Here is a 27,918-nt window from a genome sequence, read left to right on the forward strand (position 1 = left end):
CGAGGAGCGCCCCCACCCCCCCCGCCTCCTGCTCTGCGGCCGCCGCCCCCCTCCCCAACGGAAAAAAAGGATCCACCGAAAATAGGAAAAAATCAACGAAAAAGAGGGGGTTAAAAAAAACAACAAGCCACCGAGCCCCCCCGTCGCCAGCCCCGGCTCGGCTGTGGGGCGGCTGAGCGCGGCCGGAGCCCGACGGCGCGGGCGCACGGTGGAGCCCCCCCGGGAGCCGCGCTCCGGCCCCGCCGCCCCCCGCCCGCCGCCCCCCGCCACCGCCACCATGAACAAGCTTTACATCGGGAACCTAAACGAGAACGTGACTCCGGCCGACTTGGAGAAAGTCTTCACCGAGCACCAGATCTCCGTGAGCGGCCCCTTCCTGGTCAAGTCGGGCTATGCCTTTGTGGACTGCCCCGACGAGCAGTGGGCCATGAAAGCCATCGAAACTTTTTCGGGTAAGCGGCGTTATCTGCCTTCCCTCCCGCCCGCTGCCTCCTCTCCCCCTCCCGGGACCCCCTCCCGGGGCTCACGGTCCCCCCACCCCTCCCCAGACACGGAGTGTCCCCCGCTCTCTTGCGCCCCGTCGGGGTTTGCAGCAGCGCTGGGGCGGGACCCCCAATCTCCCCATCTCCCTCCCCAGCGCTACCCCAAAAACAACCCGGGAGGGTGGGGGGCACAAGCGGGACCCCCCGCAACCCCCCAAGCCGCCCTCGCTGGGCTCGGCGCGGGGGTCCCGTCGCGGCCCGGGGGGGGGTGGGCTGGGACTTTGGCCATTTTGATTTGAAACTGGGTTTCCTGGGGCATGTGATGTGTGGAGTAGCGCGAAGGTCGCCATGCTGCTCGCAGGGAGAGAAAAAGCTCCCCGGGAAGCCGAGAATTTTTAGAAGATTTGAATTTTTTTAAATTATTTTTTCACCCCTCCTCTGAAACTGGGTCCCCCCACCCCCACCGGGCTCTGCCCCCCTTCCCTAAAAAATATATATATATATATAAATCATCATCGTAACCCAGCAGCAAAGAAACCCACTCCATTTTCAAAGAGAAATCCATTTCTGCCATGGAGTTACAATTTGTGAGCCTTTTAATGGGAGGGGGGAAGGAAGCTGCCCGAAGGACTTGGTGCGGGCATTAAACTGGGTGAATTAGATAAAGGCGAAGAATTGGTCCCAAAATATTATTCCTCGTTTTCTTGCGCTCAAAGCAGGATGAACTAAGGAATTAAATATTCCTGAGGAACGTTGTCCAAACAGCGAACTCACCACTCCCACCGCTGCCCATTTGAAGCCAGCCTTACATTGAATAAAATGCACTTGTAAAGGGATCGGAAAATGTATTCGTGCATAGTTCGTCGTAATTTGAATTAAATTGCGAGGTTTCACGTGATAGTGTGTTATCCAAAGCTTTCTGACCACTCCACCCAGATTTTAAAAAACAGACCCATTTTGTTTTTAGGCAAAGTGGAGCTTCATGGAAAACAGCTAGAGATTGAACATTCAGTACCTAAAAAGCAAAGGTAATGCGGTGTTTTAATTTATTTATTGAATTATTTTTACATTTCTGTTGGGGGGAAAAAAATCATGTAAGATAAAGGAGGCAAAAAAACCCAACAAACGCGAATGTGTGCGTGTGAAATTAGAGATATTGGTGATTTGGCTTCAGATACGTCCCCAGCGAGGTGAGAGGCGGTTTGGAGGATCAAGGTTTAATTTCTTTTGTTTTAAAAAAAGAAAACAAAACTTCATCTGTGAGAAAGTATATTAAAAAGGGCAATGGTTGCACTGTTACCCAGCGGCTCACCCAAGCTGTTGGGTGGCTGAGGCGGTTTGGGTTGGGATTTTCAAACTTGTGGCACTGGAAGAATTTCCAAACCTCGCTTGGCTTCTCTGCTGTGAAATGGGCGAAATCTTTTGTTTTCCAGAAGAATTGTAACATTAAAATATATAAACAATTTTTGAAAAAAAATAAGTGAAATTTGCCAGGATTTGATGGTGAACACTTAAAGAAAATAATAACCCACCATGGGGCTGGTGGCTCCGTACCAGGGAGGGATTTAAAGCCCGGTGAGCGTGGGCGCTGCCCTGGCTCCTGCCCACCCGCACCTTGGATTTTGGGGCAAGAACTGTGTTGTTTGGTGGTTTCCATCTACCTGCCCAGAGCTTCTCCCGCCGCGCCGGCCTTGCCCAGCCCGGCCCTCTCCATCATCTCCATCTTCTTGGCCCTTTGTTGTTGCTGGCGCGCAGGACGCCGGAGCAGCCCCGGCCCCGCGGTCCCCGGCCCTGCTGGGGCTCGGCCAGGAAATAGCAAGAGTAGTTCATTTTGTATTTGCAGAGACCCCCCCCTCCCCAAGAAGGGGCCGCTTGGGCTATGGGCGAGTTAGACCCCAGCCCAAATAGTCCACGTTGGATCGCGCAGCCCAAACCCGCGGCGGCCACGTGACGGGCGCTCGCTCCAGTGCCCGCGCTGGGAGGAGGCGACGCCAACTCTGCCCCCAAACCCCCCCCTGGTCCCTCGTCCCTTTGAGCCCCCCCTTGGGAGCCCGGTTTTGGGGTCACTTGTCCTGGCTGGGCGGGGGTGCCAAACTTTGGCAGACGGGGCTCCCCCAGCAGGAGCTGATCCCAAAGGCAAACCCCAAACTCATCAAATAATTTTCTAGCCAAGATCTTTATTATTATTATTATTTTAGGACCTGGTGGCAGGTGAGCGATGGAGCTAGTTACTTGCAGGGGTTTAATTATCAATGAGCAAAGGGTGGTGTTGGGAAGGCAATTACCCCAGGAAGGGCAACATAATAACAGGCAAAAATACTCCCATTTCTTTTTCGGTTTTATTTCCTTAGTGCTGCTGGGTAATCGATGGGCTGGGGGAGCAGAGCCCCGGGAACGAGGGGGGACACCCCCGAGAACGCGGGGGTGACATTCGCTGCAAACGGGAACGTTTCTGTGGTGTGTGGAACGTGAAGGAGCGCGGGGGGGGCGGGTTGTGCTTCTGCCGGGTCCCCCCGGAACGGGCACGTCTCACGTTTTGCTGCTAAACCCCACTTTAGGGGCTGGAGGGTTTAAATGAGCCCCCCCCGGGAGGCTGGTTTAAAGCGACAGGAGCCGCGGTGGCCCCGGTGGCCCGGGGTGGGGGGTCCGGGGTCCCTCGGGTCCCCCCTCCGGGCCGCGGTTACTTTGTCTCACTTTGGGGAAGGTGTTTGGTGTTTCTGGGTCGGCAAAAGGCAACTTTGTGGCAGCTCCTGGTAAACTTGGCAGGTTGGTTGCCCCCCAAGAGCTTCTGGGGGGTAATTCGGTGGATTTTGCTGCCCCCGCCCCGTAGCCCGGCTGAGGTGGTGTGGGGGTGCTCCCTCAAAAGCGACTTATTTTCTCTTCTTTTCTCCTTTCTGCTTGTTTTTAAGACTGGATTTTCCAGTTTAAAGGCACATGGCACAGGAAACGGTTAATTAAGTGTGAGCAGTGAGGACAGAATGGGATGGGGTTGGTGGGATCTAAACCAAACAAGCTCCCCCTCCCCCCCCCCCCAAACCTGATATTAATTTTTCCTTCCCCCTTTAGAAATGTGGGAAAACAAGTCCTGAGCACCATTTGTAACGTTTTACAAACGACTTTTGGGTTGTGTTTTCTTCTCGTTTCAAGTACGAATAGGAACGCTCAGGAAAACTGATTTGAGTGGTTTAGAAATGGATGTTGTGTGCTGTAAATAAGCCTTTCCTGGTGGTTTGTTTCCTCCTTCAGAATCTCTCCTGTCCCTCAACTCATCACAGAAATGGATTAGAAAAGTAGTGAGTGTGTTAATATGGCAGAGGAAAGAGCGATGGGTGCGTGTGTAGCTGCTGCACCCGAATACTCAGCAAAGATAAACTGATTTAGAGTTGTTTAATTACAATGATTCTTCAAATAACCCTTAAAGCTGCAAATTATGTTAATGATCTCGGGGAACCATTTTAACAAAGTACTTTAGAGGTATCGGGTTGTGAAGAAAAGTCACTGCTGTCGTTTCATTAAAAAGAACCCGGGTTTTAAAGTTTGTTTAGATGTGTTTAAAGGATCTCAATGCTGTTTGGGAGTTGTTTTTTTTCTTTAACTTTGCTGGTAGAAAAACTTGGGGAAACTTAAGAGGATTTTAAAAACAAATGATCGCCTGCTTTATTCTTCGGGAGGTGAAAGAAAGGAAAAAGAAATCAGTTTTCCTGCTGCAGATGAAGGGTCGGTGGGGGCTGGAGCTGCAGAAACCGCTGGGGTTGAAAGAATGAGTGAATGAGGGAGGAGGGGGCAGGGGAAAAACGTGAATCCATCGCAGACATTCCAGATCTGAGGAATGTGGAAGTGAGTGGAGCCGGGAGTGGAACGGGGCTGGGGGAGCCGGGAGTGGAACGGGGCTGGGGGAGCCGAAACGGGGCTGGGGGAGCTGGGAGTGGAACGGGGCTGGGGGAGCCGGGAGCCGAAACGCGGCTGGGGGAGCCGGGAGTGGAACGGGGCTGGGGGAGCCGAAACGGGGCTGGGGGAGCCGGGAGCCGAAATGCGGCTGGGGGAGCCGAAACGCGGCTGGGGGAGCCGGGAGTGGAACGGGGCTGGGGGAGCCGAAACGGGGCTGGGGGAGCTGGGAGCCGAAACGGGGCTGGGGGAGCCGAAACGGGGCTGGGGGAGCCGAAACTGGGCTGGGGGAGCCGGGAGTGGAACGGGGCTGGGGGAGCCGGGAGTGGAACGGGGCTGGGGGAGCCGAAACGGGGCTGGGGGAGCTGGGAGTGGAACGGGGCTGGGGGAGCTGGGAGTGGAACGGGGCTGGGGGAGCCGAAACGGGGCTGGGGGAGCCGAAACTGGGCTGGGGGAGCCGGGAGTGGAACGGGGCTGGGGGAGCTGGGAGTGGAACGGGGCTGGGGGAGCCGAAACGGGGCTGGGGGAGCCGGGAGCTGAAACGGGGCTGGGGGAGCTGAAACAGGGCTGGGGGAGCCGAAACGGGGCTGGGGGAGCCGAGAATTAAATGGGAGCCAGATCCAGAGAAATAAATGGGGCTGGGGGAGCCGGATCCAGCCCAGGGGCTCCAGACCGAGCTCCGTCACTGGTTTGGGGTTTCAAGGGTCCGGGGGCTCCTGAGCAGAGCTGGGAGTTATCAAATGTTAATGACACCAGGATTGTGTGTCCTGTATATAAGTGGATGGAGAGATCTTAAAATTGGCGCTTCTTTGTAGTCTTTGTTTTCAAATCAATGTTTTCACACCCGAGAAGTGTTCTTTTTGCATGCGTGTAATCATGCAATTAATTGTTCATAATGAAATATTGTAAAATTTTTGATAAGAGCGAGTGTGGTTTCTTTGTTTAACTGGTGTTAGTCTAAAAATGCTCCTTTCTGCCTCCTGATGTTTGAATTCTCTGAAAATTGGACTGAGGAAAGTTTACTAGTTCTTTTCCCTGAAAATAAAGATACTGTCTTGAATGCTGAGACAAAATACACTTTTAATCCAATCCTCAGATCATCCTCTTTCCCTTCAAGCAGGTCTGGTTTACAAGTTCCAGCATCATTAACAACAATTAGCGACCCCTGTGTTTGGAATGGGGGCAGGAGGAACAGGGGCTGAGCTGGGGGGGTTGGGGCTCATGGGACATTTTGACCCCCAGAAAGGGGCAGAATCTGGGGTTGTTCTTTGCTTTGTTCTTGTGAGCTTGGAGCCTGTGGCACCTCCAAGAGCTGCAGTTGTGTGGCAATTAATGCATTTCAACCATTTCCAGCTACTAAAACTAGAAACTATTTGTTATTAGATCAGTCACAAATGATTTGTCAGTAAATTTCATCCATGAGGTTTAAAACTGAGATGATTTAATATATTTTAACATACCTGGGAGGAAGGATATATTTGCCAATTTACAGCCTGAAGTGAGGGAAATGCCTTTATTTCTTCCGTCCATGTAGGAGCCATAACTGACCAATACATCCAAGAAATTGCAATTTAACCGTAAACTTTGTAGCCTCCAATTTCGAACCTATAGAAGATGAAGCCCATGTAGATGCCCTTTGTTAAGAGTTTTGTGATTTCTGGCTTCCAAAGAAAAGAATACATTGAATTCCAGCAATTGCTGGGACTCAACCTGCTCCTCCCATGGAATTTGTTTCTCTCTTTACTTTTTAGGTTAAAACCCAAGCAAACAGAGATATGGCCGAGGGAAGTTGGGGTTAAAGTACTTGCTTTGAAAACTGAGACCTTTCAGAACTAAAAATAAATAAATAAATACAAATTCAAAGCCCCCAGCACTGTTAATATTTGCCAGAGCTCCCGGGGGGTTTTGGGCTGCTTGGGGGAGCACCGGTTTGATGGGACAGGTTTGATGGGGGAACCAGGAGCCTAAAGCAAAGGCACAGGGGAGCCCCAGGGGTGCTGGTGTCTCCCTCTTCCCCAGAATTAAAGAGCAAACTGAAAAGCTGAGGAGCCTGAAGGTTGCAGGTTCCTTCTGAGAAAAAGCCTTTTGAAGAGGTCGCAGACACTTTTCTATATGTTTAAAATCATTTTTCTTCACCAGAGAGGAGCTTTGTGCGTCTTTCAGTTCTTACTGTGCCCAGTGCGAAGCGTGGAAATGAGCCAGGAGGGTCCTGCACCGGGTGCCTGGGGGGATAGAAAACACACTTGGCAAAGTCAAGGTTAAAATAATTAAGAAAACAAGTGGCACGGGAAGAAAACACGTGAGGGACGGGGCTGGTGTCCCACGTCATCCCGTGTGCGCTGGGGATGGGTTTGTGGAATAATCCGCTCACCAGGAAGGTTGTTCTTCACCTATTTCTGATGGAATGAGGAGCGCGGAGCCCTGGGGTGTGTGTCCACCCCAGCGGTGAGTTTGTCCTGCTGCTCCTTACCCGTCAATGCACGAACCCCGCGGGGAATCCAGCTCCAAAATCTTTGCTGGGCTTTACCTGAAAATGGCGAGTTTCTCCCGGAGGTGGTGGAGCTGGGGGGTCGCGGGGGTCTCACTGGAGGGTTTTCCTTCTTTCTGCCAGAGGTGTCCATGGGTCTGTCTGTCTGTCATTGTACATGTCCTGCGGCACCAGGAGATGTTCTGACCAGATGTGTGTCCCTGTGGAGGGGATGGGCTGGGGACACTGGGGTTGCTGGGGGGACCTTGGGAGGTGTGTCCCTGTGGAGGGGATGGGCTGGGGACATTGGGGTTGCTGGGTGGACCTCGGGAGTTGTCCGGGCAGTGGGAGGTTTTGTAGCACCCGAGCAGTGCTGCCCTGCGGAGCTGTGGGAAAGTTAGTGGGAAGTGTTGGTTTGAGCTGATTTTCTCAAAACCAGGGTGCGTTTTCTGCTTCTGGTGGAATAACCTGCAGAAGGGGAGCGGAAACCAGTTCCCCACTGGTTTGTGTCCATCGCCTGCTCATGAAGATGCTCAAGCGGTCTTCACGGGTTTATGTATATAGATTGAAATGAAACACTTGTGCTTCAATTGAAAGCCGCCAGGTTTTCTCATCTGGACAGACTTAGGGATGGACGGGGCCTTGGGGAGGGGGCCGGTGAGGGTTGGGGTCCTGTAGCCCTTCCCACAGGGGCTGCTGCCTGACCTTGTCCCCTTCCCTGGGCTCTGCCTTCATTTTAGGAGCATCTGAAGTGAAACTGGATGCTTTTGGGTGTTGCTGCAGTTCTGGGGTGCGAGTGCCTGCTTGGGGGGGATGCTTTGGGGTACCTGGGCGGTCGGGAAGTGCTTTTGGGGAACCGTTTGGTGCCTGGAGTGGAGCTGCTGTTACAGCCCCTGCATGGAGCATCCCCAAGGAGGCTCATAAAACCAGAGAGCGGGGGGACGGTGTCTGGAGGTCCTGGAGAGGGGACATCGCTGGGGACGAGGGGATGGGATGGGTGCAGGAGTGAGGGCGAGAGCATCTCCGTCTGCTCGCGGTGCGAAAGAGCAGGGGAGCACAGCCTTCCCTTCAGGAAAAGAATTAAAAAAAAGAGGAAAATAAACAAAAACTGTGTCCGTCCGTCTCGGAGGAGCCCTCGCGATCTGTCAGGAAATGGGTCATTTATTTTATTGTGACTGACACTTGGGAGCCCTGACATGGCCAGAGCTGAAATTTCACACTTTGCTGGCTACTGTAATTGTCTGGTCGGTGTGGAGCAAACCCGTTTGAGGAAATAAAACCCTAATCCACGGGCATCCCCGGCAGAACGCGGTCCGAGTTTTATTTTGAGGAGAAGCCGGCAGGTCGGGTCTGGTGGCGCTGAACACGGCGGGTCCGTGGGAGCTGGCCAAGTTCCACCCGCGCTGCGAGACGCAGATCCCGCACGGTCCGGGGATATCGCTGTGTGTAAACAGCACTTGGGTTTACAGGGAGAGCGGTTTGCGCTAAAAGGAGAATGTTTTGACACCGATGAAGGTCCCGCTGTAGTTTCCTTTCTTACCGAGTTACAAGCGGAGATCCTGGGGGAGCAGCCTCCCCGACTGGAATGTGAAAGAAAAGAGACGGGGGAATTGTGATCTAGAGCCAAATACAAGGGAAGAGAACCAAAAAATAAGGCTCTCAGGGCCAGATTTTCACCCACAATTGGAGCCACGTTTTTCCAACTTGCATTTAAGCGTCTAAATAAAAGCTCCGTTTTCAGAAGTGATTAGCGCCCGATGTGCTGAGCGCTCTTGAAAAATCTGACTTTTGGAATTCCTTTCTTCTTTCTGGAGATTTGGATCCGCCAGCTGACACCCGGGGGGTTTCAGCCCCCTGGGTCCTGCCCCTTCGCCCCCGATGCCGCAGACACAGCTGCTGCCCTGGAGCCCCAGGAGGGGCCGGATGATGGGGGCACAGGCTGGCAGGTCCCAAAATGTTACTTGTACCCCTGTATCTTTGCCCTTAGCGACATGGAGAGGCGTCATGTTTAGTGCTTGTGGGGAAAGGCTTGTGTGAGTGTTTGGGAGTTTTGGGGGTGCACGTGGCTGAGGGTGGAGCTGTGGGAGCGATGCCCAAGATGCTCCATCCTCCTGTTCCACGTTCTCTCCCGCATTTCTCACCCGTGAAGCTCTGGCTTTGTGTAAACTCGAGCTATCCAAAGCTGGGGGTTCAGACCTTCTGGTTGTGTCGTGTGTGGAGAACAACCTGTGGTTAAACGATGGTTGAGTTAAACGGGGCTGTCAGTCTCGGCCAAATGGTTCCTTGGTTAATCACGTCCAACCAGACTTGGGGGGTAGTGTTGTGTGTGTACACCGAGTGTATCTGTTTTCTTTGCTATGAAGACACTCCTGTGTGTTTTGTAAACTCCTGTGGTTCCAGCCTGCAGCATAAAGGTATTTACAAGCAAATTGCTCAAATGAGCAATCCGAAGGGCAAAGGGGGTTCTCCTTGGGCTGGAGAGCTGCTGGAGCTTTGATGGGGCTGTTTGTTGGGGTGTCATGTCTTGAAAAGCCAAGAATCTGGTGTAAATGTTCTGCTTTTGGGCTGGGATTCCCGAAGCTCCCAAGGAAGTGCTTTGCACAGGGAACCCGTCCTTTTGAAGTTACCGGGGCTTCGGTGGTAAAATGAGGCATGTGCTGAACTGGAGCCTAAACACACAACTTTCTATGTAGTCATTGTTTAGTGTTCAGTTACAGCTGAACTAATAACGCAACACATTTCTCTGACATCTGCAGCCTCTTCTTGCTTATGGCAAAGATGCAAAGTGGCTGAGGCTTTTAGATGTGATATGTGTTGCGGGGAGAGAATATTTGTGACTCTAGAAGCATGAATGAAGCGCTTGCCCCGCTGAGCCGTTCCCTGCCCCGCGATGCTGCTCTGGCCCTGCCTGGAATGTTTGCACAGCGCAGATTTTATCTTTAATTTCCCCAAATACCTGCTCGTGCAGCTTTGGAAGCTCCGTTCTGACACCGTTTATGCCGGTAAAACCTGGTGGTGTGGGTGTTGGTGGGAGGCAGGAGGGAGGACACAAGCCCCAGCGGGTGAAGGAAGATGCTCCGAAATGTGCAGAATGCCCCGAAATGCAGAATGTACTTTTATTTAATGTGTGCTTTTATTTGGGTTTTTCTATTAGTGTCAGGGGTGGAGGGAGGGAAGGTGCCAGCAGAACTTCTGCCACCCCCCACATGTAGTGATCAGCAAGAAAATTTGCCTCTAAACGTCACATTTGTTGGTGTATTCATAGTCCCGGTGCTGCCGGTGCGAGCTCCTGGCTCAGGTTTGGTTAAGGTTGGTCAGAGATTTGGGGCTGGGAACACACTGGGTTTAGCTGGGCTTGGCTTTGGGACGTGTTCAGAGCATCAGAAAGAGCCTTTCAACGCGTGGCAAGCTGCCAGCAAATTAGAATGGCAAGATAATGCAAAATGGATGCATTGTCTAAAACTCATCCATCTTTCCTCTCTATTACTTACTGTTAAACTCGTCCTGTCCGCAGATCCTTGATGTATCGATTTTGCCAAGGACGGACAGCACAAGTCTAGGGTGATTGGAGTCTTACTCTGGGCACATTGAGAATAAGGGGTTTTGGACATTCTTGGAGATTTTTGGCATCCTTTGAAGCCCTGTGGTGTTGACTCCTCTGAGGATGGTGCAGAAAGGTAGCGCAGACATTTAATAGAGGAGGGAACTTAAACCAGAGTGTTTTTCCCCGTTCCCTTCCTTCTGCACCTGAGGCTCTAAAACCAGGAGCGAGTTCTCCAAGGATCCCCATGGACACCTCTTCATTCCTGGCAGCTCCCTGAAAAGGTCCCATCAATTATTAGGTGTGATCCTCCGTGTACAAAGCGATTCCGAAAAAAAAAGAGCTAATGGAGAGAAACCAATTAGACAGATTTATTAGCCCAAGATCAAATTCTGGTTGCTGAGATGATTGATGGGGATGATTAATCACATGGTGCTTGCTCGCCAGAGATAACGGCCGGCCCAGGCGAGGGGGTCTGTGGGAGGGTTGTGCGTGGGGGACGCGTCTGTGTTTCTCAGCGTCCGTGTTTCTCTGTGTTTCTCCGCAATCCCGTGGCCGGTTTGCTCCCGCATCCCTCCAGCTGTGAGAGGCCAAACATCTGGTTTGGCCCGGTCCTGGGGGGTTCAATAGTGCTTGTTAACACCCCCCTGGCTTGGGGGGAACTGAGAGCCGTGGTGGCTTGGAGGGCAATGCAAAAGGTGGGACCCCCTGGCTTGGGGGGAACTGGAAGCTGTGGTGGCTTGGAGTGCAATGCAAAAGGTGGGAAACCCCAAATCCTGGAGGCAGATTCCAGCCGGGCTGCGCTGGGCATTTAGCAGGTGCCTCTTTTTTGTGCTTTTATCACCTTGTCAATGGAGGGAATATAGGAATAATATTCCTGCTTCGCTGAGGTGCCGGCAAATGGAAAGCCTATCAATTTATAAGGGAAAAGCAAGTAATTTCAGCTACAACTTTTCTCTGAGTCCCCCTGGCAACGTTTGTGTCTTAGCAACCACATTTTCCTATTTAAAAATGTTTAAAACATTAAAAAACAACAACAACAACACATTAACCACAGGATTAAGTGCTTTCCTGAATCAAAGCCTAACTAGATAAATGAAATGCTGTTAATTGAATCAGGGATGCACTGTGTTTTCAGCCCCCAAATTTGCATAAGATTTGCATTTGATTGAGAAGCCATCATTAATGTTGTTCAGTTCTAGCAGGTCCCCCCATGTCTGGGGCTCTGGGGTCCCCCCGCCCCCAGGAGCTGCAGAGATGGTTTGGGAGGAGCTGCCGGATGGGGTTGGGGTCAGCCCGGAGTTCTCTGCTCTGTCCCATCGGTCACCTCTGCTCTGTGAAACTCTCGGTGGGGACGGGAAGGGGAGGATTTACCGAGGGCATCGAGAGGTTTCCAGGGTGTCCCGTCACCTCTCGGTGGAGCCACCAGGGCAGCCGGTTCTCCAGGGCTGGATCAGGGGATGCCACAATCCTGTTGTCACCAGCAGCACCGCCGGTGCGGAGCAGGAGCGCGATGCTGGGGTCTGTCCCCAGGATTTGTGGTCCCTCTCCCTTCCCAGCCCCGCAGCCGCTCGCGCTCCTCTTGCCACCCCCAATTAAAACAAACAAACAAAAAAGCCAGCAGCACATGGCAGAAATCACCCACATTTGCAAGTCAACGTATTTTAGCAGGTGGATCAGTCGCTGCGGCTCACCCTGAGGATCTCAGAGGCTCCTGCCTCTGGAATGAGCCCGGCAGCATCCCTGAGAGCTGCTGCCGTGTGCCCCGGGATGGCGATGCCAGGACTGCTCCATGGCTCCGTCATCCCAGGGACACGGGCACGGGAGGGACCAGCTCTCGCCTTTGGCGCATCCTCAACAAGAAGCCGGGGAATTGCACCTCTTGGCGTTATTTATTTGGAGTGGAGCTGTGCTGGGAGCAGAGGCGGGTACGGGCAGGACCGGGCTGTCGTGTGGGGTGATGTTCCACGGCGGGGATTTAAATACAGCCGGACCTGCTGCTGGCGAAGCCAAGAGCGGGTTTATTTATTCATGACTTCCTCTGTAATTCCAGCCGCAGTTGAGCACTCGGGTGGAGCGGGGGGTTCCCACCCAGCATGGGCAGCTCTGCGTGGTCCGAACCCCCAGGGGGCTGAGGGACACGGCCCCAATTCTGCCCCCCAGACAGCGGGGGCACCCACGGGCCAGGGGCTGTGTATTCGGGGTGCCGGCTCAGCCCGGGGTGTGTGAGATCCTGCTCACCCCCTTGGGCTGGGAAAGCCCTGTTCTACCCCTCCTCATGGGGATTAATATGTCAGTGATGGAGACCGTTAGGAGCAGCAAATAATCCCAGTGCCGTGGTCGCAGGGGGAGGAATTACCGGTTAATTAACATATTAATGAGGGCCTGGTGCCCCGTAGAGGTGCAGAGCAGCCTTGGCCGTGCCCGGCGTGGTGATGCTCTGCCCGGGCGGGCGCTCCCGCCGCCTCCGCAAAGGACACCCAGTGCTTTTTTCTTTATATTTTCATTTTTAGGGGGAGAAAATGAGATGCCACCGGCAGAATGACGGTGCGAGGACATAAATGGCTCTTTTCTCTCCATAGCGCATTGGATGCCGGTCACGTCTGTGCGGAACACATGCTCTGCCCGTGCAGATGCTTGTCGCGATCTGGAGAAGTTTCCGTGGCGGGGGCGGGCGGGGGGACCGCGGGGTTTCCTCTGTCACTTCCAATCCTTTCGACCCTCCCTGGACTCTGACATTCTCCGCGTTCTGAAGTTCTTAATCTCTCTCCCATTCATTTTGGGATGTGGATCAGCATGGAAACGCGAGATCTGGTTTCAGAGCGTTCCCCCCCACCCTGTGCTTCCTGCAGCCCCCGCCACATGCTGGGATTTTAAGGGTTAGTTTGGTTTCTTTCTCCTCATCGACCTGGTTTGTGTCTATAGCAGTGACAAAATGTGGCGTTTTGGAGCCTTACTGGTGGTGGAGAGGGCGGGAGTGCTGAAAATCCTATATTTTATGCTTCATTCTGACTTTCAGAGGGGAGAGCTGCCCCCTCCCTCTAGCCTTTGGAAACCCTTGGTGACCCTGGGGAGCACCAGCCCTGGTTCTGTTTGAAAGCAGCTGACCCAGCCAGGCTGTCTGGGGGTTTTTGGGGTGTGTTGGTACCCGGATCGGGGCGGGATGCTGGATCGGAGGGGGGATGCTGTACCTGGCGGGATGAGGGTGTGGAGGATCCATCCTCACCTGGGTGGCGAAATCCCACCCATGGCTTTGGGCCATTCGTACCCAGACGATTTCTTCCCCTTGACAAATGAGCTGAGCCGCCTTCTGAAGTTTTGCAATTAGAAGATAAGGATCTGGAATCTCATTTTCTTTCTGTTTTGGGATTATTTCATGTGCTCATGAACAGTCTGGATGTGAAGCCCGGGTCTGCGATGAGCTGCTCTGAGGGTATTTACCCCACGTAGTGCTGCCGTGGTCCCGGTGTTTATCTTCTGGGCACCTTAAAATTCCGTGGGTTTGGTTATTTCTGAAAACAGGCTGCCGGGGGGGACCACCCGTATTGGGGGGGTGGCACTATTTGCACCCACAGAGCTGCATTCCCCGAATGTCGTTGCCTTTGGGTGGGGGGTCCGGCAGCACTTGGGGTGCCAGCCACTGGTTGGGGGGTGTTGGCAGCGGGTCGGGGGGCTGCACAGCGGTGCCGGAGCCGCCGGCCGAGCCCCGGCTGCTCTCAGCTGTCTGCAGCAGCTGCCGGCGAGGGGGGGACAGCACCCCCGGGGGTAAATTTGGCATGGGAGCTAAAAAAAGAGTTTCTATTTTGGGAAAAGGGAGGTTGGGAAGAGCCAGGAGCGCAAGGGTGGGGGCACTGGGAGCACGGCGGGCGGTGGAACGGGGGCTCCCCGGTGGAAATACTGCTGGTTTTGGGTCCCACCGGTGACATTCCAGGGTCGCCCCCACGTGCAAGCGGAGTGGGAGGGCAGGTTACACCAACGCAGGGCTCCCTTTTGGCTTTCTAACCCCGCTATTAAACCTGGCCAAAGCCTTTCCAGCCATGCCCACCTCTGTGCTGCAGCCGGTGCTGAAGGGTCCGGGGGGGGTTGGCATTGTGTTCTGTACATCCAGCACTGATGGAATTAGCCAAAAGCCGTCAGAAACCCGGGTAGCACGTGGAAATGCAAAATTTGGTCAGATACAACGTGCAACAGTTTGGTGCAAAACGGCCACATTTTGGACACCAAAGCTGCTTTTTTAATCACTCTTCATTTCTTTCAGGAGCCGGAAAATTCAAATCCGAAACATCCCGCCCCAGCTGCGATGGGAGGTAAGAGGAGCAAGTGGAGAACTGGAGACCAGGTTTAAGGACTTATTCCCCCACCAGGTTTCTGTACTTGGGATTAAAGTTCATTCATCCTTTTCTTTCTTATTAACTGGCTCTAATTATACCAGATCTTGCGTCCATGCGGTTTATTCCTCTCCCACTGCAGGAGTAAATTCAACTGGCAGAAGCAACGTAAGCTACACCAACAAAAATCCCCATTAATACCAATTTATAGTGATTTATCCATTGTGTGAGGGACAGAATGGATCCTTTCTTCCCGCCGCTGCCAGGACGTTCCCGACTCTTCCCGTCCCTGAGGCCCCTTGGCCTGGCCAGGCGGGAGCTTCCTTCGGCTAATTGCTTGTGAAACCTTAATGACGAGGAAGCTGCCGTTATTGATTGATTTTATTTCCCTGCTCTGTCCTGATGGTCTCAGTGTAAAGTGGTTTTACTTTTTCTCTCTGTTTCCCAGGTTCTGGATGGTTTGCTAGCCCAGTATGGCACCGTGGAGAACTGTGAGCAAGGTAGGACGACAAAAGAAGCCGCGTTTCAGATATTTTCTGCCCCAGCTGTTTGGAGGGGGGAGGAGGAGGACGGACACGCGGTTTCCCTTTGTCAGCACAAGCCGCAGCTACAGATGTCAGGAGGTCTCAGCCTGGTTGCTGGGGCTTTTTCTTATTGTTCCCCATTGCTACAAAGCGAGTCCCGCGGTGGCTTTGGGGAGCACGGGGGTGTCCTGCAGTGGGGCGGGCTGGCATTGTCCCTGTGGCACCACCAGCATCCCCAAGGGACGTGTGGGGACTCTGTGCTGTTTGTGGGGTCTCAGCCTGAGGCGTTTGCACTGCCTTTTGACTTTTTGGCTGTTTTTCTCGCAGTGAACACGGACAGCGAGACGGCCGTTGTCAACGTCACCTATGCCAACCGGGAGCAGACCAGGCAGTAAGTCCCCATGGTGTCCCCAGACTGTCCCCGCACTGCCGCACTAGCCCCTTCCCCCAGCAGAAAACAGGATTTCCAGTGCTGGGACTCAAATCATGCGTGTGCGTCATCAAGCGTCTTTGGTCCCTTCGCATCTCACAGGGACGGGGCTGCTGGCACGGGAGTTCCCTGTTCCGCCAGTTTTAGAGTTTTTTGGGTGTTTTTTTCCAAGAGTTGAGTCACTGCCCGCTTTCTGGAGAGCTGCAGTCTGTGCTGTCTCTGCAGAAAGCCGTGGGGGTTTGTCGGGGCTGCGGAGCCGTGGCCGAAGCCTCCTGTTGCTCTTGCTGCTGGCCCCATCTACCGACAGCTCCGGCTCCTGCAGCCCCGAGCTCCTGCTGGAGCGGGATGGAAACACCGGCCAAAAATCACCAGGCAAAGGGGACACGGGAACCGCTCCCAGCACAGTCCTGTCCTGCGCCCAGGGCTCCCGTCCCTGCTTAGAAACATTCCCCTGAAGCCCCTTTGGCTCACCCGGGCTGGCTGGGAGGTCCCACTGGGTCCCTGCAGCATCTGATGTCTCCCTGACTCCCAGTGCTTCTTCACCGGGTGTTATGCCAGGGAGGGTTTGGCCCATTTTGGGTCGAGCTGATGCTTATTCCACTTGGCGTGGGACCCCCCCCAACCCCCTGTCCCCTTCCAGAGCCATCATGAAGCTGAACGGGCACCAGCTGGAGAACCACGCGCTGAAGGTCTCCTACATACCCGACGAGCAGTCGGCGCAGGGGCCGGAGAACGGGCGGCGGGGCGGGTTCGGGGCGCGGGGCGCTCCCCGACAAGGCTCCCCTGTCACCGCGGGAGCTCCGGCCAAGCAGCAGCCCGTGGACATCCCCCTCCGCCTCCTGGTGCCCACCCAGTACGTGGGGGCCATCATCGGCAAGGAAGGGGCCACCATCAGGAACATCACCAAGCAGACACAGTCCAAGTGAGTCCCTTGTCTCGTGGTCACTGAACTGAGGGCTCTGCAGTGATACATGAGGCTGGATCGGTTTTTTGGGGGGGGAACGGGCTGTCTGAGGCCCCAGCCTGGCTTTCTGGGCTGTGCTTCCCGCATGTCTCTTTTGTTGGGACAGGACCCGGGTGGGTGCGTGGGGGTGTCACTGCTCCAGCCAGACCCATTTAGCATGAGCTCATTGAGCCCCTAGTTGCTGTATCCATGTCAAGTACTGAGCCCAGAATTAACTGTTCTTGCCTTCCCTGGGTGCATATAACCTCAGAACCGGGTGGGCTGCGGGGACATGGAGGGAGCGGAGCAGCTGCGGAGTCCCCAACAACCACAGTACCTGTCCTGTCCATGCAGGATTGATGTGCACCGGAAAGAAAACGCGGGAGCTGCCGAAAAAGCCATCAGCATCCACTCCACCCCCGAGGGCTGCTCCGCCGCCTGCAAGATGATTCTGGAGATCATGCAGAAGGAGGCGAAGGACACCAAGACGTAAGGTTCCCCCTGTGTTTGTGTTGCTCCTTGCTGGGCTCCGGTCCTGTCCCAGCGCCGGGTGATGCTCCCACTTGTGCAGGAGCTTTGCTCTGGGGACCAGGGGACTCGGGGCAGGGGGACCTGAGCTTCCCCTGTCCCTCTGTACCAAACCTTCCCTCTCCTGGCTGAAATCACCCTTCCTGGGTTTTTTTTTCACCCGTTCTCCTCTCCAGAGCTGATGAAGTGCCTCTGAAAATCTTGGCCCATAACAACTTTGTGGGGCGCCTGATTGGCAAAGAAGGGCGGAACTTGAAGAAAGTGGAGCAGGACACGGAGACAAAAATCACCATCTCATCGTAAGGCTGCTCGCTGCCTTTGGGGACGCCAGGGCTGACCTTCCTCAGGCTGGGGCCGGGGGGAGGATGAGGAGGAGACGGGTGATGTGGTGAGAGGGGCAGGGATGCTGCCCATCCGCAGGAAGGCACCTGTGCGCTGGGTGCTTTATTCTGCAAAGCTCTCTTGAAATATCTTGGCTTTGTATTTTCTGTATTTCCCCCCACCCCCCCCGTCCCTTTGGCGTGTCCCCCCTCCCCGTCCCTTTGGCGTGTCCCCCCTCCCCGTCCCTTTGGCGTGTCCCCCCTCACCATCATTTTGGCGTCCCCTCCCCAGCCCTTTGGTGTCCCCCCTCCCAGCCCTGCAGGACTCAGGACTGGCTGTTTTGATGCCTGGGACTGGGGTTTTACTCTTCAATCCTGTTTTTTTGGGTGAAGGCAGGGTGGACATCCCAGTTCAAACTGTGATGTGGTCCCTGCTCTGACTGGGGACATGGTGACAGTGACAGCCTGTTGCCCCAATGGGAAGGAGCAGAGGATTGCAGCGCTGACCTGTTTTTCCCCAGCCTGCAGGACCTGACCCTGTACAACCCCGAGCGGACCATCACGGTGAAGGGCTCCATCGAGAACTGCTGCCGCGCCGAGCAGGAGATCATGAAGAAAGTGCGGGAAGCCTATGAGAACGACGTGGCCGCCATGAGCGTGAGTGGGCTCCGGGCTGGCAGGGGCTCTCAAGGAGGGCGCCCCAATCAAGCAAACGAGCTGTTCTCTGCTCTCGCCCTCAGCTGCAGTCTCACCTCATCCCTGGCCTGAATCTGGCGGCGGTCGGGCTCTTCCCGGCCTCGTCCAGCGCGGTTCCTCCGCCACCGAGCAGCGTCTCCGGCGCCGCACCGTACAGCTCCTTCATGGTGGGTGAACAGCAGCTGCTCGGGGTGTCCCCTGCACTGAGAATCGTAGAATCAGACAATGGTTTGGGTTGGAGGGACCTTCAAACTGCCCCAGTGCCATGAGCAGGGACATGGTCACCAGCTCAGGTTGCTCAGAGCCCCGTCCAGCCTGGCCTGGGATGTCTCCAGGGATGGTTCATCTGGGTACCTGGGCCAGGCTCTCACCACCCTCAGGGCCAACAATTCCTTCTCAGCCCGGGGGGCAGGATCTGGGCTTTAAACTATTGCAAATGCACCATAGAAGGTGCTCGGTCCCCATGGGGTTGGTGCTGGCTCAGCCCCGCACCCCTGGGTGGGGAGTGGGTATCACCTGGGGGGGGCTTGGAGCCCTGTCCTCGTGGTGACACTGAGCCCCGAACGGTGACACCGAGCCCCAAACGGTGACACTGTCCCTGCAGCCGCCGGAGCAGGAGACCGTGCACGTCTTCATCCCCGCGCAGGCGGTTGGCGCCATCATCGGCAAGAAGGGGCAGCACATCAAGCAGCTCTCCCGTTTCGCAAGTGCCTCCATCAAGGTAGGGTGGGACCCCCCCGCCAGCCCACCCCTGAGCCGAGGCCTTTCTGACTGGGAGAACCAGTTGAAAAGCCCAGATCGGGCTGGGGGCCCGATCCTGCGGCAGGGCAGAGGACATGGCCACAGCCCCTATGTCTCTCCCTCCAGATTGCCCCCCCGGAGACGCCGGACTCCAAAGTGCGCATGGTCGTCATCACCGGCCCCCCCGAAGCTCAGTTCAAGGTTCCCTCCACGTTGCTGTCACTGTGGGGAGTTTGGGGTGTCCCTCTGTCACCCTCTGGAGCTGGGAGGGGGGAGTAGGGGAATGACCCCAATTTTGAGCTTGGCCCGTGGCTTGGTAAACCCAGCATCTCCCTGGGGCTGAGCTGGTTGGAAACCCCAAGAACTGGGGTTTCACGGGATGCTGTCCCCCCCGGGATGGCGGGGACGTGCGGGGGTGGGACACATCAGGTGGCCCCTGACCCCCTGCTCCCCCCCGCAGGCGCAGGGCCGGATTTACGGGAAGCTGAAGGAGGAGAACTTCTTTGGGCCGAAGGAAGAAGTGAAGCTGGAGACACACATCCGTGTCCCCGCCTCGGCCGCCGGCCGCGTCATCGGCAAAGGCGGCAAAACCGTACGTGGAGCGATGCTGGGATAGGGACGGGAGCACCCGGGGGTGGGACATCCCGGGGGGGGTACCTGGGTACATCCCAGGGGTGGAGTTCGCCAGGAACTGGCTGGGATTCCCTGGGTAGACTTAGTGAGACGGTCCCTCCCCGCAGGTGAACGAGCTGCAAAACCTGACGGCGGCCGAGGTGGTGGTGCCACGGGACCAGACCCCTGACGAGAACGAGCAGGTCATCGTCAAGATCATCGGGCACTTCTATGCCAGCCAGGTATGGCCATGCAGCCCCCCAGCACCCCGCGATTCTCTGGTGGCTTGTATGGGGTTGTGTCCACTTGCGTGTTTCCTTCTGGGGACGTTCAAAGAGTTGAGAGAAGGGAACAGAGCCGGTGAGGGGCTGGAGCACAAGTGTGATGGGAGCGGCTGAGGGACCTGGGAGGTTCAGCTGGAGAACAGGAGCTGAGGGGAGACCTTCTGATCTCTGAACTGCCTGAAAGGAGCTTGGAGCTAGGGGCAGTTGGGCTCTGCTCCCCAGGAACAAGCGCCAGGAGCAGAGGAAACAGCCTCAAGTTGCGCAAGGGGAGGTTGAGGTTGGATGTGGGAACAATTTCTTCCCCAAAGGGCTGTGGGGCATTGGAACAGGCTGCCCAGAGCAGTGCTGGAGTCACCGTCCCTGGAGGGTTGGACAGGTGCGGTTCTCAGGACATGGGACAGTGTCATGGTGGGGGAGCAGTTGGACTCGATGAGCCTGAGGGTCTTTTCCAACCAAACTGATTCTGTGATTCTATGCAAAGCCACGTCCCTGTCCCCGGGGTCTTGCTGCCCCCAGGGTCCTCCCCAGCTCCCCTTTGTCCCTGTCCCCGCAGATGGCTCAGCGCAAGATCCGCGACATCCTGGCACAGGTGAAGCAGCAGCACCAGAAGGGACAGAGCCAGACGCAAGCGCGGAGGAAATGAGAGCGGCTCCCGGGAGCGCCGAGCAGCCAAGGCCGGGCTTAAGAGTGGATGGGAATCAGTTACCGTAGACAGATGATACTTTTTTCATTAACCGAGATTAAAAGGCAGTTTGATTGGCTTCCCAGGTAGATGCTAGGGTAAAAAACTTAAAGAAATTGGGTCCTTTTTTAGCTCCACGTGCCAGGGCAGCTACTGAAATGGAGTGAGAGGTGCCGCTCGGGGCCCCTCTCAGGCACAGAATTTGCCCCGAATTTCAGTTGCCTTTGGGGTCCCATCGCAGCCCCAACCTCTCCGCAGCTGCTGGACGTTCTCACAGCCATGTGCGGCCTTTGGAGCTTCTCGTTTTGATTTGTTTTTTTACCTATTTTATTTGTTTTTTTCCCCAAGACAAATTCCAGTGGATTCTTACCAACCCCTGTTGATAACAAGATCCAGTGCAGGGGGGAAAAATAGATAAAACCCCAGGACAACACCTCTGTTTTCCAGGATGTTTTTTTTCTCTTTTGGGTTGTTTGAATGTTTCTTTTCATTTTAGGTCAAAGAAATACTTTTTTTTTAACGTTAAGCCTATGAAATGATGTCGGAAACAGGACAGGTGACTCTTTCTCAGTGATTTCTGCTGTGGAGGAGACGACCCATCCTAGAGACGAGGTGAAGTGTCCGGGGCAGGGACGAGCTGCTGCTTTTCCCTCCTCCCAACAGCAATAAACCAGCACCAAAAGCACCCAACAGAGAAGCAAAGAACCCCCTGCTTGGTAGGAAATACTGAATTAATCTGGTTAATAATTGGATTATGGTAACTCCGTGCATGCAGAAGTGCCACAGAGCCTCCAAGGGCTCAGCCATGGGGAATTACAGGTTGTTTTTCAGAAGACACCCAGGGAGTATTTTTATTAACTCCCCTGGGGCAATTTGTGTCTTATTTCCCCTCTCCAAATCTCTTCTAGGTGGGGGAAAAATTGTCTTGAAACTGGGCACATTTTTGCTAGTTTATAAACACTTTTTAAAAGGCAACCAAGCACCACTCTCCTTTCTGCGGTAAGAACAACTGTTCTCATGAGCCGATACCAAATATATACGTCAGCCGAATGTAATACGGTCACTGATTCCCGTCACTCTTACGTGGATTTTATATTTTAGATATATTTTAATGGTTTGTTTTTAATATTGAGGATTTGGCAGGGACAGTAACTGCTGCCACCGCCTCTCCCGGGCAGGCGAAGGGCTCGTCTCCCCGCGCTTTTCTGCTGCAAATCCAGCCCAAATACGGATTTACACTGATTTTCCTGCAAATCGGGACGGGAGGGTGGCAAAGCCAAACTGGGATTCATTTAGGAGGAGAGGGACGGTGCTGGATCCCGCACGGGAGCCGCTTTGGGGCTGAAAGGAGGGGATTTGGAACAAGCCTCGCACTGATTTAACCCTTATTTTCCCAAACGGGGACCAGCCCCCCCCATCCCGGCTCGAGCGGCGTTTTCCCGGAGCCAAACCCGGCTGGAAAACGCGGCTCCGGGGTCGGTGCCGAGGGACCGCGGCCGCAGTTACTGTCCCCAAACCGCCGCGACGCCGGGGAGATGGGGGGGCGGGGATTGCTGTGTGTGAGCAACGAGAGGAGAAAAACAGGCAAAAAAGCAAAAAAAAGAAGAGAAAAGGAAAAAAAAAAAGCTACCTCAAGGTATGAAGTTACCTCAGCAATTGATTTTTTTTATTTTGTTTTTTTTTGTTTTGTTTTTTTTTTTTTTCGGGGGGCTTGCTGATATTTTATATAAAAGCTGATAGTCTTGAATATTTTATTTTTTTAATGAAAAGAGAAGTTAAGTTTCATAATTTCTTATGAGCCAGGAGTTATGTGCAGGTAACCAGGTGTTATGAGCTCTCTATGGAGAACGACAGGGATTTCAGCCATAGTGGAAAAGGTGGCGGCGGCGGCTGCTTTTTGGGGCCTTTTCACGCCAGTTCATGAGTTTCACCAGCACACAAGAGCTGTTGGGTGGCGCGACTCTTCGAGCCCTTGGACATATTGGAGCCCACCAACTTTTGCAATTGGTAGAACCCAACTTCTTTCTTTTTTAAATGAAATTTGAAACCAAAACAAACCGACCCAAACGTGCCACTGGCTGAAAGGCTTTTTCTCTCCAACTCCATTGAGTAATCAGATTTCGAAAGAGCTTTGAGATCAGGAACGTTCCGCTCCGGGACTACGGGGACTATGCAAAGTGGGGGACGCGGGGTTTGCTGGGATTTAAACCGCACCAGCTCAGGCCGTTTATTTGCTAACACTTGGAAGCCATATATATATATGTACATATATGTATATATATATTTATATATATATATCTCCGAACCCAGATGGATCGGCCTCCCGTGTTGCCGCGGGGGCAGCGTCAAACCATCTTCTCCACTATGATGCTGTGACGTGTTTTACAGAGATTTGCCTCCGTTTTACCGAGGATAAGCGATTAAAAACAAGAAAAGGAAAAAAAAAAAGTGAGAAAGAGAGAGAGAAAAAGGAACGGGAACCAAGTTTTGTTTCCTGCAGCCGCATAAGGAGGCACAGGGAGGGCGAGCCCAGCCCAGCACTGCCCCTCTCTCCTGCTCCAAAGCATTCACAGGCTTGGTTTGACTTGTTTCTAAGTCCCATCTGGCTATTTTCCACTATACCCACAGGAAAAAGACCCTATTTTTGAGCATTATTTATAAAGATGCGAAATCCAGCGGTGGTGCAGTGATTGTCGGGGTGGGGGGGCGCTACCATTCCACCCCCTGCATTGCACCCGTTGCCACCGGGACAGAAACATTGACCCTTTTATCCCAGCAAAGTGGGGTCAAAGGAGCAAAATTGGGCTTGGCAGCTCCTGCCCCTCGCTGGGCTTTTCCTCTTCTAATTTTTTAATCAAGGAAGAGCGGCAATTAACCTTGGGGAAAAAAAAACAACAGTTAATTACTTGAAATCTCTGTCTCCTTTTTTTTTTCCTCAGCCTTGCACAGAACTGTATTCAGACATCGGTGATTATAATTGTCCTTTCCAACAGCAAGCGTTTTTTGATAACTGGTTCAAACTGTATCATTGAGGGATAAAAAAAAAACACCATGAAAACCACCCCAATCCCACCCGAGCGCCCCCCCGTCCTGTCCATCTGCTTGTTGCGGTGAGATTTGACCTAAAATCCGGTGATTCAGGGAAACCTTTGGTGCTTCCCCCCCCCCACGCTGGTCCTGCTGCCCCAAGGTAGAAGCGGTCGGTGCTTTTTTGGGGGGGAATCTCTTTTTCCCAAGGGAAATTATTTATATAAAGTGATTTGCAGTAAGGAACCCGCCTCCGAGCATCTCCCGTCTTTCTCTGGTGCTGAGCTGGGAAGAGGGACACTGGGATGGACTGGGATGAACTGGGATGTGGGTGGGTGAGGTGGGGGCAGCAGATGCAGGTGAGTTCTGGATCAGGCCTTGGGGGGAAAAGCAGAAAAACCCCTCTAAAAACCCCAAAATGAGCAGGAGGGACGCCCGGCCCCGCCGCTGCTCTTTGCACCCCAATAAACAGTGATTTGGGGGAACCCCCACCTTGAATTTATCCCAGTGGAAAGAATTCTGGGTTGATTTTTTTCAGTTTAATTTCATTTTCCCCCCCCAAATCAAGGAGCAGCCCCAGGGGGGCTGGAAACATCCATGGGGAGGGGGGTTGACGTGGGGCAGGGGAACAATGGGGCTCTGCTGGGGGGTTGTGGGCAGCCAAAGCACTTCTGTGCCTCAGTTTCCCCCCCCGGGTGCCCCTTGGGGCCGTGTCCCCTGCAAAGCGTCACCGGGATGAGCAGCTGCCATGCGGGGGGGCTGGGATTTGGGGGTTCACCTCGTTTGAACGCTCTCGGTGTCTCCTCTTGCCGTTCAGCTGGAGAAAGAGGGAAAAACCCCCCAGATGGCGGGTGCTGCTTGTGACCCCCCAGCCCTTCCGTGGAGTCCATCTAGAGGAAATATTGCCAAGAACCTGCCTCTGAGCGACATTCTATGACATTCTATGTTTCCTGGGCATTAGGTTTGGGGTTTGTTTTTATTTTTTTAAGCACATTAAAAGAAAAAAGCAGTAAAAGTCAGATAGTGAATCGATGCTGGGAAAAAAGATCTTTTTAATGCTTAGCTCCAACTATTTTGAGTGCTTTCTAGACTTAAAATAAACTCAGAAATGCAGACTTGCTTGTAGGCAGACATTTTTCTTTTTATCGATGTAGACCTTCCCTCCCTGCCCCTTGGTGCTCCACACAACATGGGCTTGTGATATTTTTGGAACTTTCTTGTTTTCAGAGAATTTAGTAACCAAGGTGTTTGTTGTGGTTGTTTTTTTGTTTGTTTGTTTGTTTTTGGTGTTTTTTTCCCATTTTCCATTTATTTTTCTATTGTATCTTCTCGTTTTGCGTGGGTGAAGCCAGTGTAACCCCATGATCCATGTGCTCACCTGAGCGGCACAGACACCAGACCAGGCGCCGGCTCCAGCGCCTGCTCGGGCTGGGGTTGCAGGATTAATTTGGGATTGATTAATTTGGGATGCCTGACGGTAGCTCCGCATCCGCAGTGCATGGGGAGGAGAGAGATGTGTCCCCATTCGGTCAAATCAGCCTTTTTTAAACTAATTTGTGATTGTGGATGAGATCCAGAGCGGAGCAAAAACAGCCAGAGGCTCTTAAATCATGATTATTTTTATTTTGGAGGCCGTGCAGGTGCTGTGAGCAGGGAACGTGCATGTGCAAACTACCTCAGAGCTGGCGGGAAGCCTGGGGCTGGACGGGGGATGCTCTGCTGGACCACAGCGGGATGCTGTGCCTGTGGGATGCTGTGTCTGTGGGATGCTCTGCTGGACCACAGTGGGATGCTGTCCTGGACCGTGGTGGGATGCTGTGTCTGTGGGATGCTGTGCCCCTGGGATGCTCTGCTGGATCACAGTGGGATGCTGTGCCCATGGGATGCTGTGCTGGACCGTGGTGGGATGCTGTGTCCATGGGATGCTGTGCCCATGGGATGCTGTGCTGGACCGCGGTGGGATGCTGTGTCTGAGGGATGCTGTGTTAGACCACAGCAGGATGCTGTGCCCATGTGATGCTCTGCTGGACCACAGTGGGATGCTCTGCTGGACCGCAGTGGGATGCTGTGCCCATGGGATGCTGTGCCCATGGGATGGAGTGCTGAACCGCGGTGGGATGCTCTGCCCGTGGGATGCTGTGCCCATGGGATGCAGTGCTGAACTGCGGTGGGGTGCTGTGCCCATGGGGTGCTGTGCCCATGGGGTGCTGTGCCCATGGGGTGCTGTGCTGGACCGTGGTGGGATGCTGTGCCTATGGGGTGCTCTACTGGACCACAGTGGGATGCTGTGTCCATGGGATGCTGTGCTGGACCGTGGTGGGATGCTGTGCCCATGGGATGCTGTGCCCATGGGATGCTGTGCTGGACCGCAGTGGGATGCTGTGTCCATGGGGTGCTGTGCCCATGGGATGCTGTGCTGGACCGCGGTGGGATGCTGTGCCTATGGGGTGCTCTGCTGGACCACAGTGGGATGCTGTGTCCATGGGATGCTGTGCTGGACTGTGGTGGGATGCTGTGCCCATGGGATGCAGTGCCCATGGGATGCTGTGCTGGACCGCAGTAGGATGCTGTGCCCATGGCATGCTGTGGTGGACTGCGGTGGGATGCTGTGCCCGTGGGATGCTGTGCCCGTGGGATGCTGTGCTGGACCGCAGTGGGATGCTGTGCCCATGGGGTGCTGTGCCCATGGGATGCTGTGCTGGACCGCGGTGGGATGCTGTGCCTATGGGGTGCTCTGCTGGACCACAGTGGGATGCTGTGTCCATGGGATGCTGTGCTGGACTGTGGTGGGATGCTGTGCCCATGGGATGCTGTGCCCATGGGATGCTGTGCTGGACCGCAGTAGGATGCTGTGCCCATGGCGTGCTGTGCCCGTGGGATGCTGTGCTGGACCGCGGTGGGATGCTGTGCCCGTGGGATGCTGTGCTGGACCGCGGTGGGATGCTGTGCCCATGGGGTGCTGTGCCCATGGGATGCTGTGCTGGACCGCGGTGGGATGCTGTGCCCGTGGGATGCTGTGCTGGACCACGGTGGAGCGGTGGGTTATGAACTGTGGAAAGCATTTGGGTGCTGCAGATCAGCACAAGCCAACAGCAAAGGTTTTATTTTTGCCTAAAAAACAAAAGGAATCTCTGGGAGGTGGATGTGTGCCAGAGCGTGTGCCAGAGCTGAGGCTCTTTGTTCTGGCCTGGTTTGGGAACAGGCTCTGCAAAGTGACACCAGGTCCAGCAGCGGGGACAGGGGACAAGGATCGTGTGGGGCTCACCAGGCACTCCCGTCATCTTGGGAAACCGGTGGGATTGCCTGGAATCGGGGCAGAAGGTGCTCTTTCCAACGGCTGTCATTGATGCGAGCGTTCGTTACCCAGCAGTTAATTGCATCGGTTCATTCCAAATGCATCCGGATTCACCTTGGGATCAAATTCCTCAACTTCAGGAGGAAATCCGGCCCCAAACCGTGACCCCCGCATCACTGCCACCTCCATCGGCTCCTGCACTGACGGAACCCGCAGGTTTTTTGGTGGCGAAACCCGGAATTTTCCTGAGCGCCCGGGGGTCCCGCGGCACCTCAGACCTGATCTGTAACCAATTCCGGTTTGTTTATCTACCTCTTAGCGCCAGTAGATAAAACCCAGATAGGGGCAGCTCCACAGGCTGTAGTTTAGGGGGAAAATAATAAATTACTCTCTTTTTCCAAAGAAAAATGTTCTTTAAAAATAGAACTTATGGGCTTTCTTTTCACTTTAAAGCGGTCATTAGTTGTGAAAGCTCCAGACCTCAGCAGTCTGAAATGTTTGGTTGTGACTAATGTTTTGGTGTGTTTTCTTTTTGTTTTCTTTATGCGCAGTCTTCCATTTCTTTATATTATTTTTTCCTTTGGAACATGGGTGTTCACTTCTCCCATCAGCAGTTCACCCCCATCCTCCTCGCTCCCCCGGCCCCTCAGGGCTGAACCCCATTTTTTTGCTGGGGAAAATGCAATCAGTGTTTTTCATTTTGTTCTTGTTTTCCCCAGAAACCTTTTTGGGGGCAGGACAGCGGCAGAACGAGGGGGGGTGACAGAGCCAAATTTGGGGGCCGCATCACCCCACACCCCAACCCCAGGAGCACCCAGCACCTCCCCACCCATGGGAGACCCCCCCAGACAAGTTCGGGCTATTCAGAAAACAAAGATATAAAAATCATACTTTCCTGTAATGATGTTGTTTTTCCTCTTTTCAGCTCATTTGTTTCTTTTCCACCTTTCCCCCCCTCCTCTCTTGCCTCTTTAATCCGTGTTCTCCCTGGCTGTGGATGGGGGGGTGGAGTTTGGATGGATGGGGGCTCCACTTTTCTTCCAGACAGGTTGATTCTTATTTTTTTGGCCACAAGCCGCTTTTCTCCACTGTTTCATTTTTTTTTTAAATAAAGAGGGAAAAAAATAATAGTG

At 54.1% G+C, this 27,918-nt stretch overlaps 1 protein-coding gene across 1 annotated transcript; it reads left to right on the forward strand.

The window, feature by feature from the left end:
- The first annotated feature begins 44 nt into the window (after positions 1-44).
- IGF2BP1 (insulin like growth factor 2 mRNA binding protein 1) lies at positions 45-27,913 on the forward strand. The gene is made up of 15 exons (XM_065039748.1): positions 45-452; positions 1,450-1,510; positions 14,634-14,682; positions 15,152-15,203; positions 15,555-15,618; positions 16,298-16,579; positions 16,955-17,089; positions 17,305-17,427; positions 17,970-18,105; positions 18,189-18,311; positions 18,749-18,865; positions 19,012-19,086; positions 19,346-19,477; positions 19,626-19,739; positions 20,335-27,913. Exons 1-15 carry the CDS (start codon positions 278-280, stop codon positions 20,422-20,424), a joined length of 1,728 nt encoding a protein of 575 aa, XP_064895820.1. The 5' UTR covers positions 45-277; the 3' UTR covers positions 20,425-27,913.
- The last annotated feature ends 5 nt before the right edge of the window (positions 27,914-27,918 follow it).

This window comes from Columba livia, chromosome 23 (assembly GCF_036013475.1).
Source record: "Columba livia isolate bColLiv1 breed racing homer chromosome 23, bColLiv1.pat.W.v2, whole genome shotgun sequence".
NCBI lineage: Eukaryota > Metazoa > Chordata > Aves > Columbiformes > Columbidae > Columba > Columba livia.

Bases quoted from the DNA above. Each gene is read 5' to 3' on its own strand.
- IGF2BP1 (XM_065039748.1), top strand. From the start codon at position 278: ATGAACAAGCTTTACATCGGGAACCTAAACGAGAACGTGACTCCGGCC. The intron at 453-1,449 runs GTAAGCGGCGTT...TTTTGTTTTTAG, and splicing joins AGCCATCGAAACTTTTTCGG to GCAAAGTGGAGCTTCATGGA. The intron at 18,312-18,748 runs GTGGGTGAACAG...CTGTCCCTGCAG, and splicing joins CACCGTACAGCTCCTTCATG to CCGCCGGAGCAGGAGACCGT.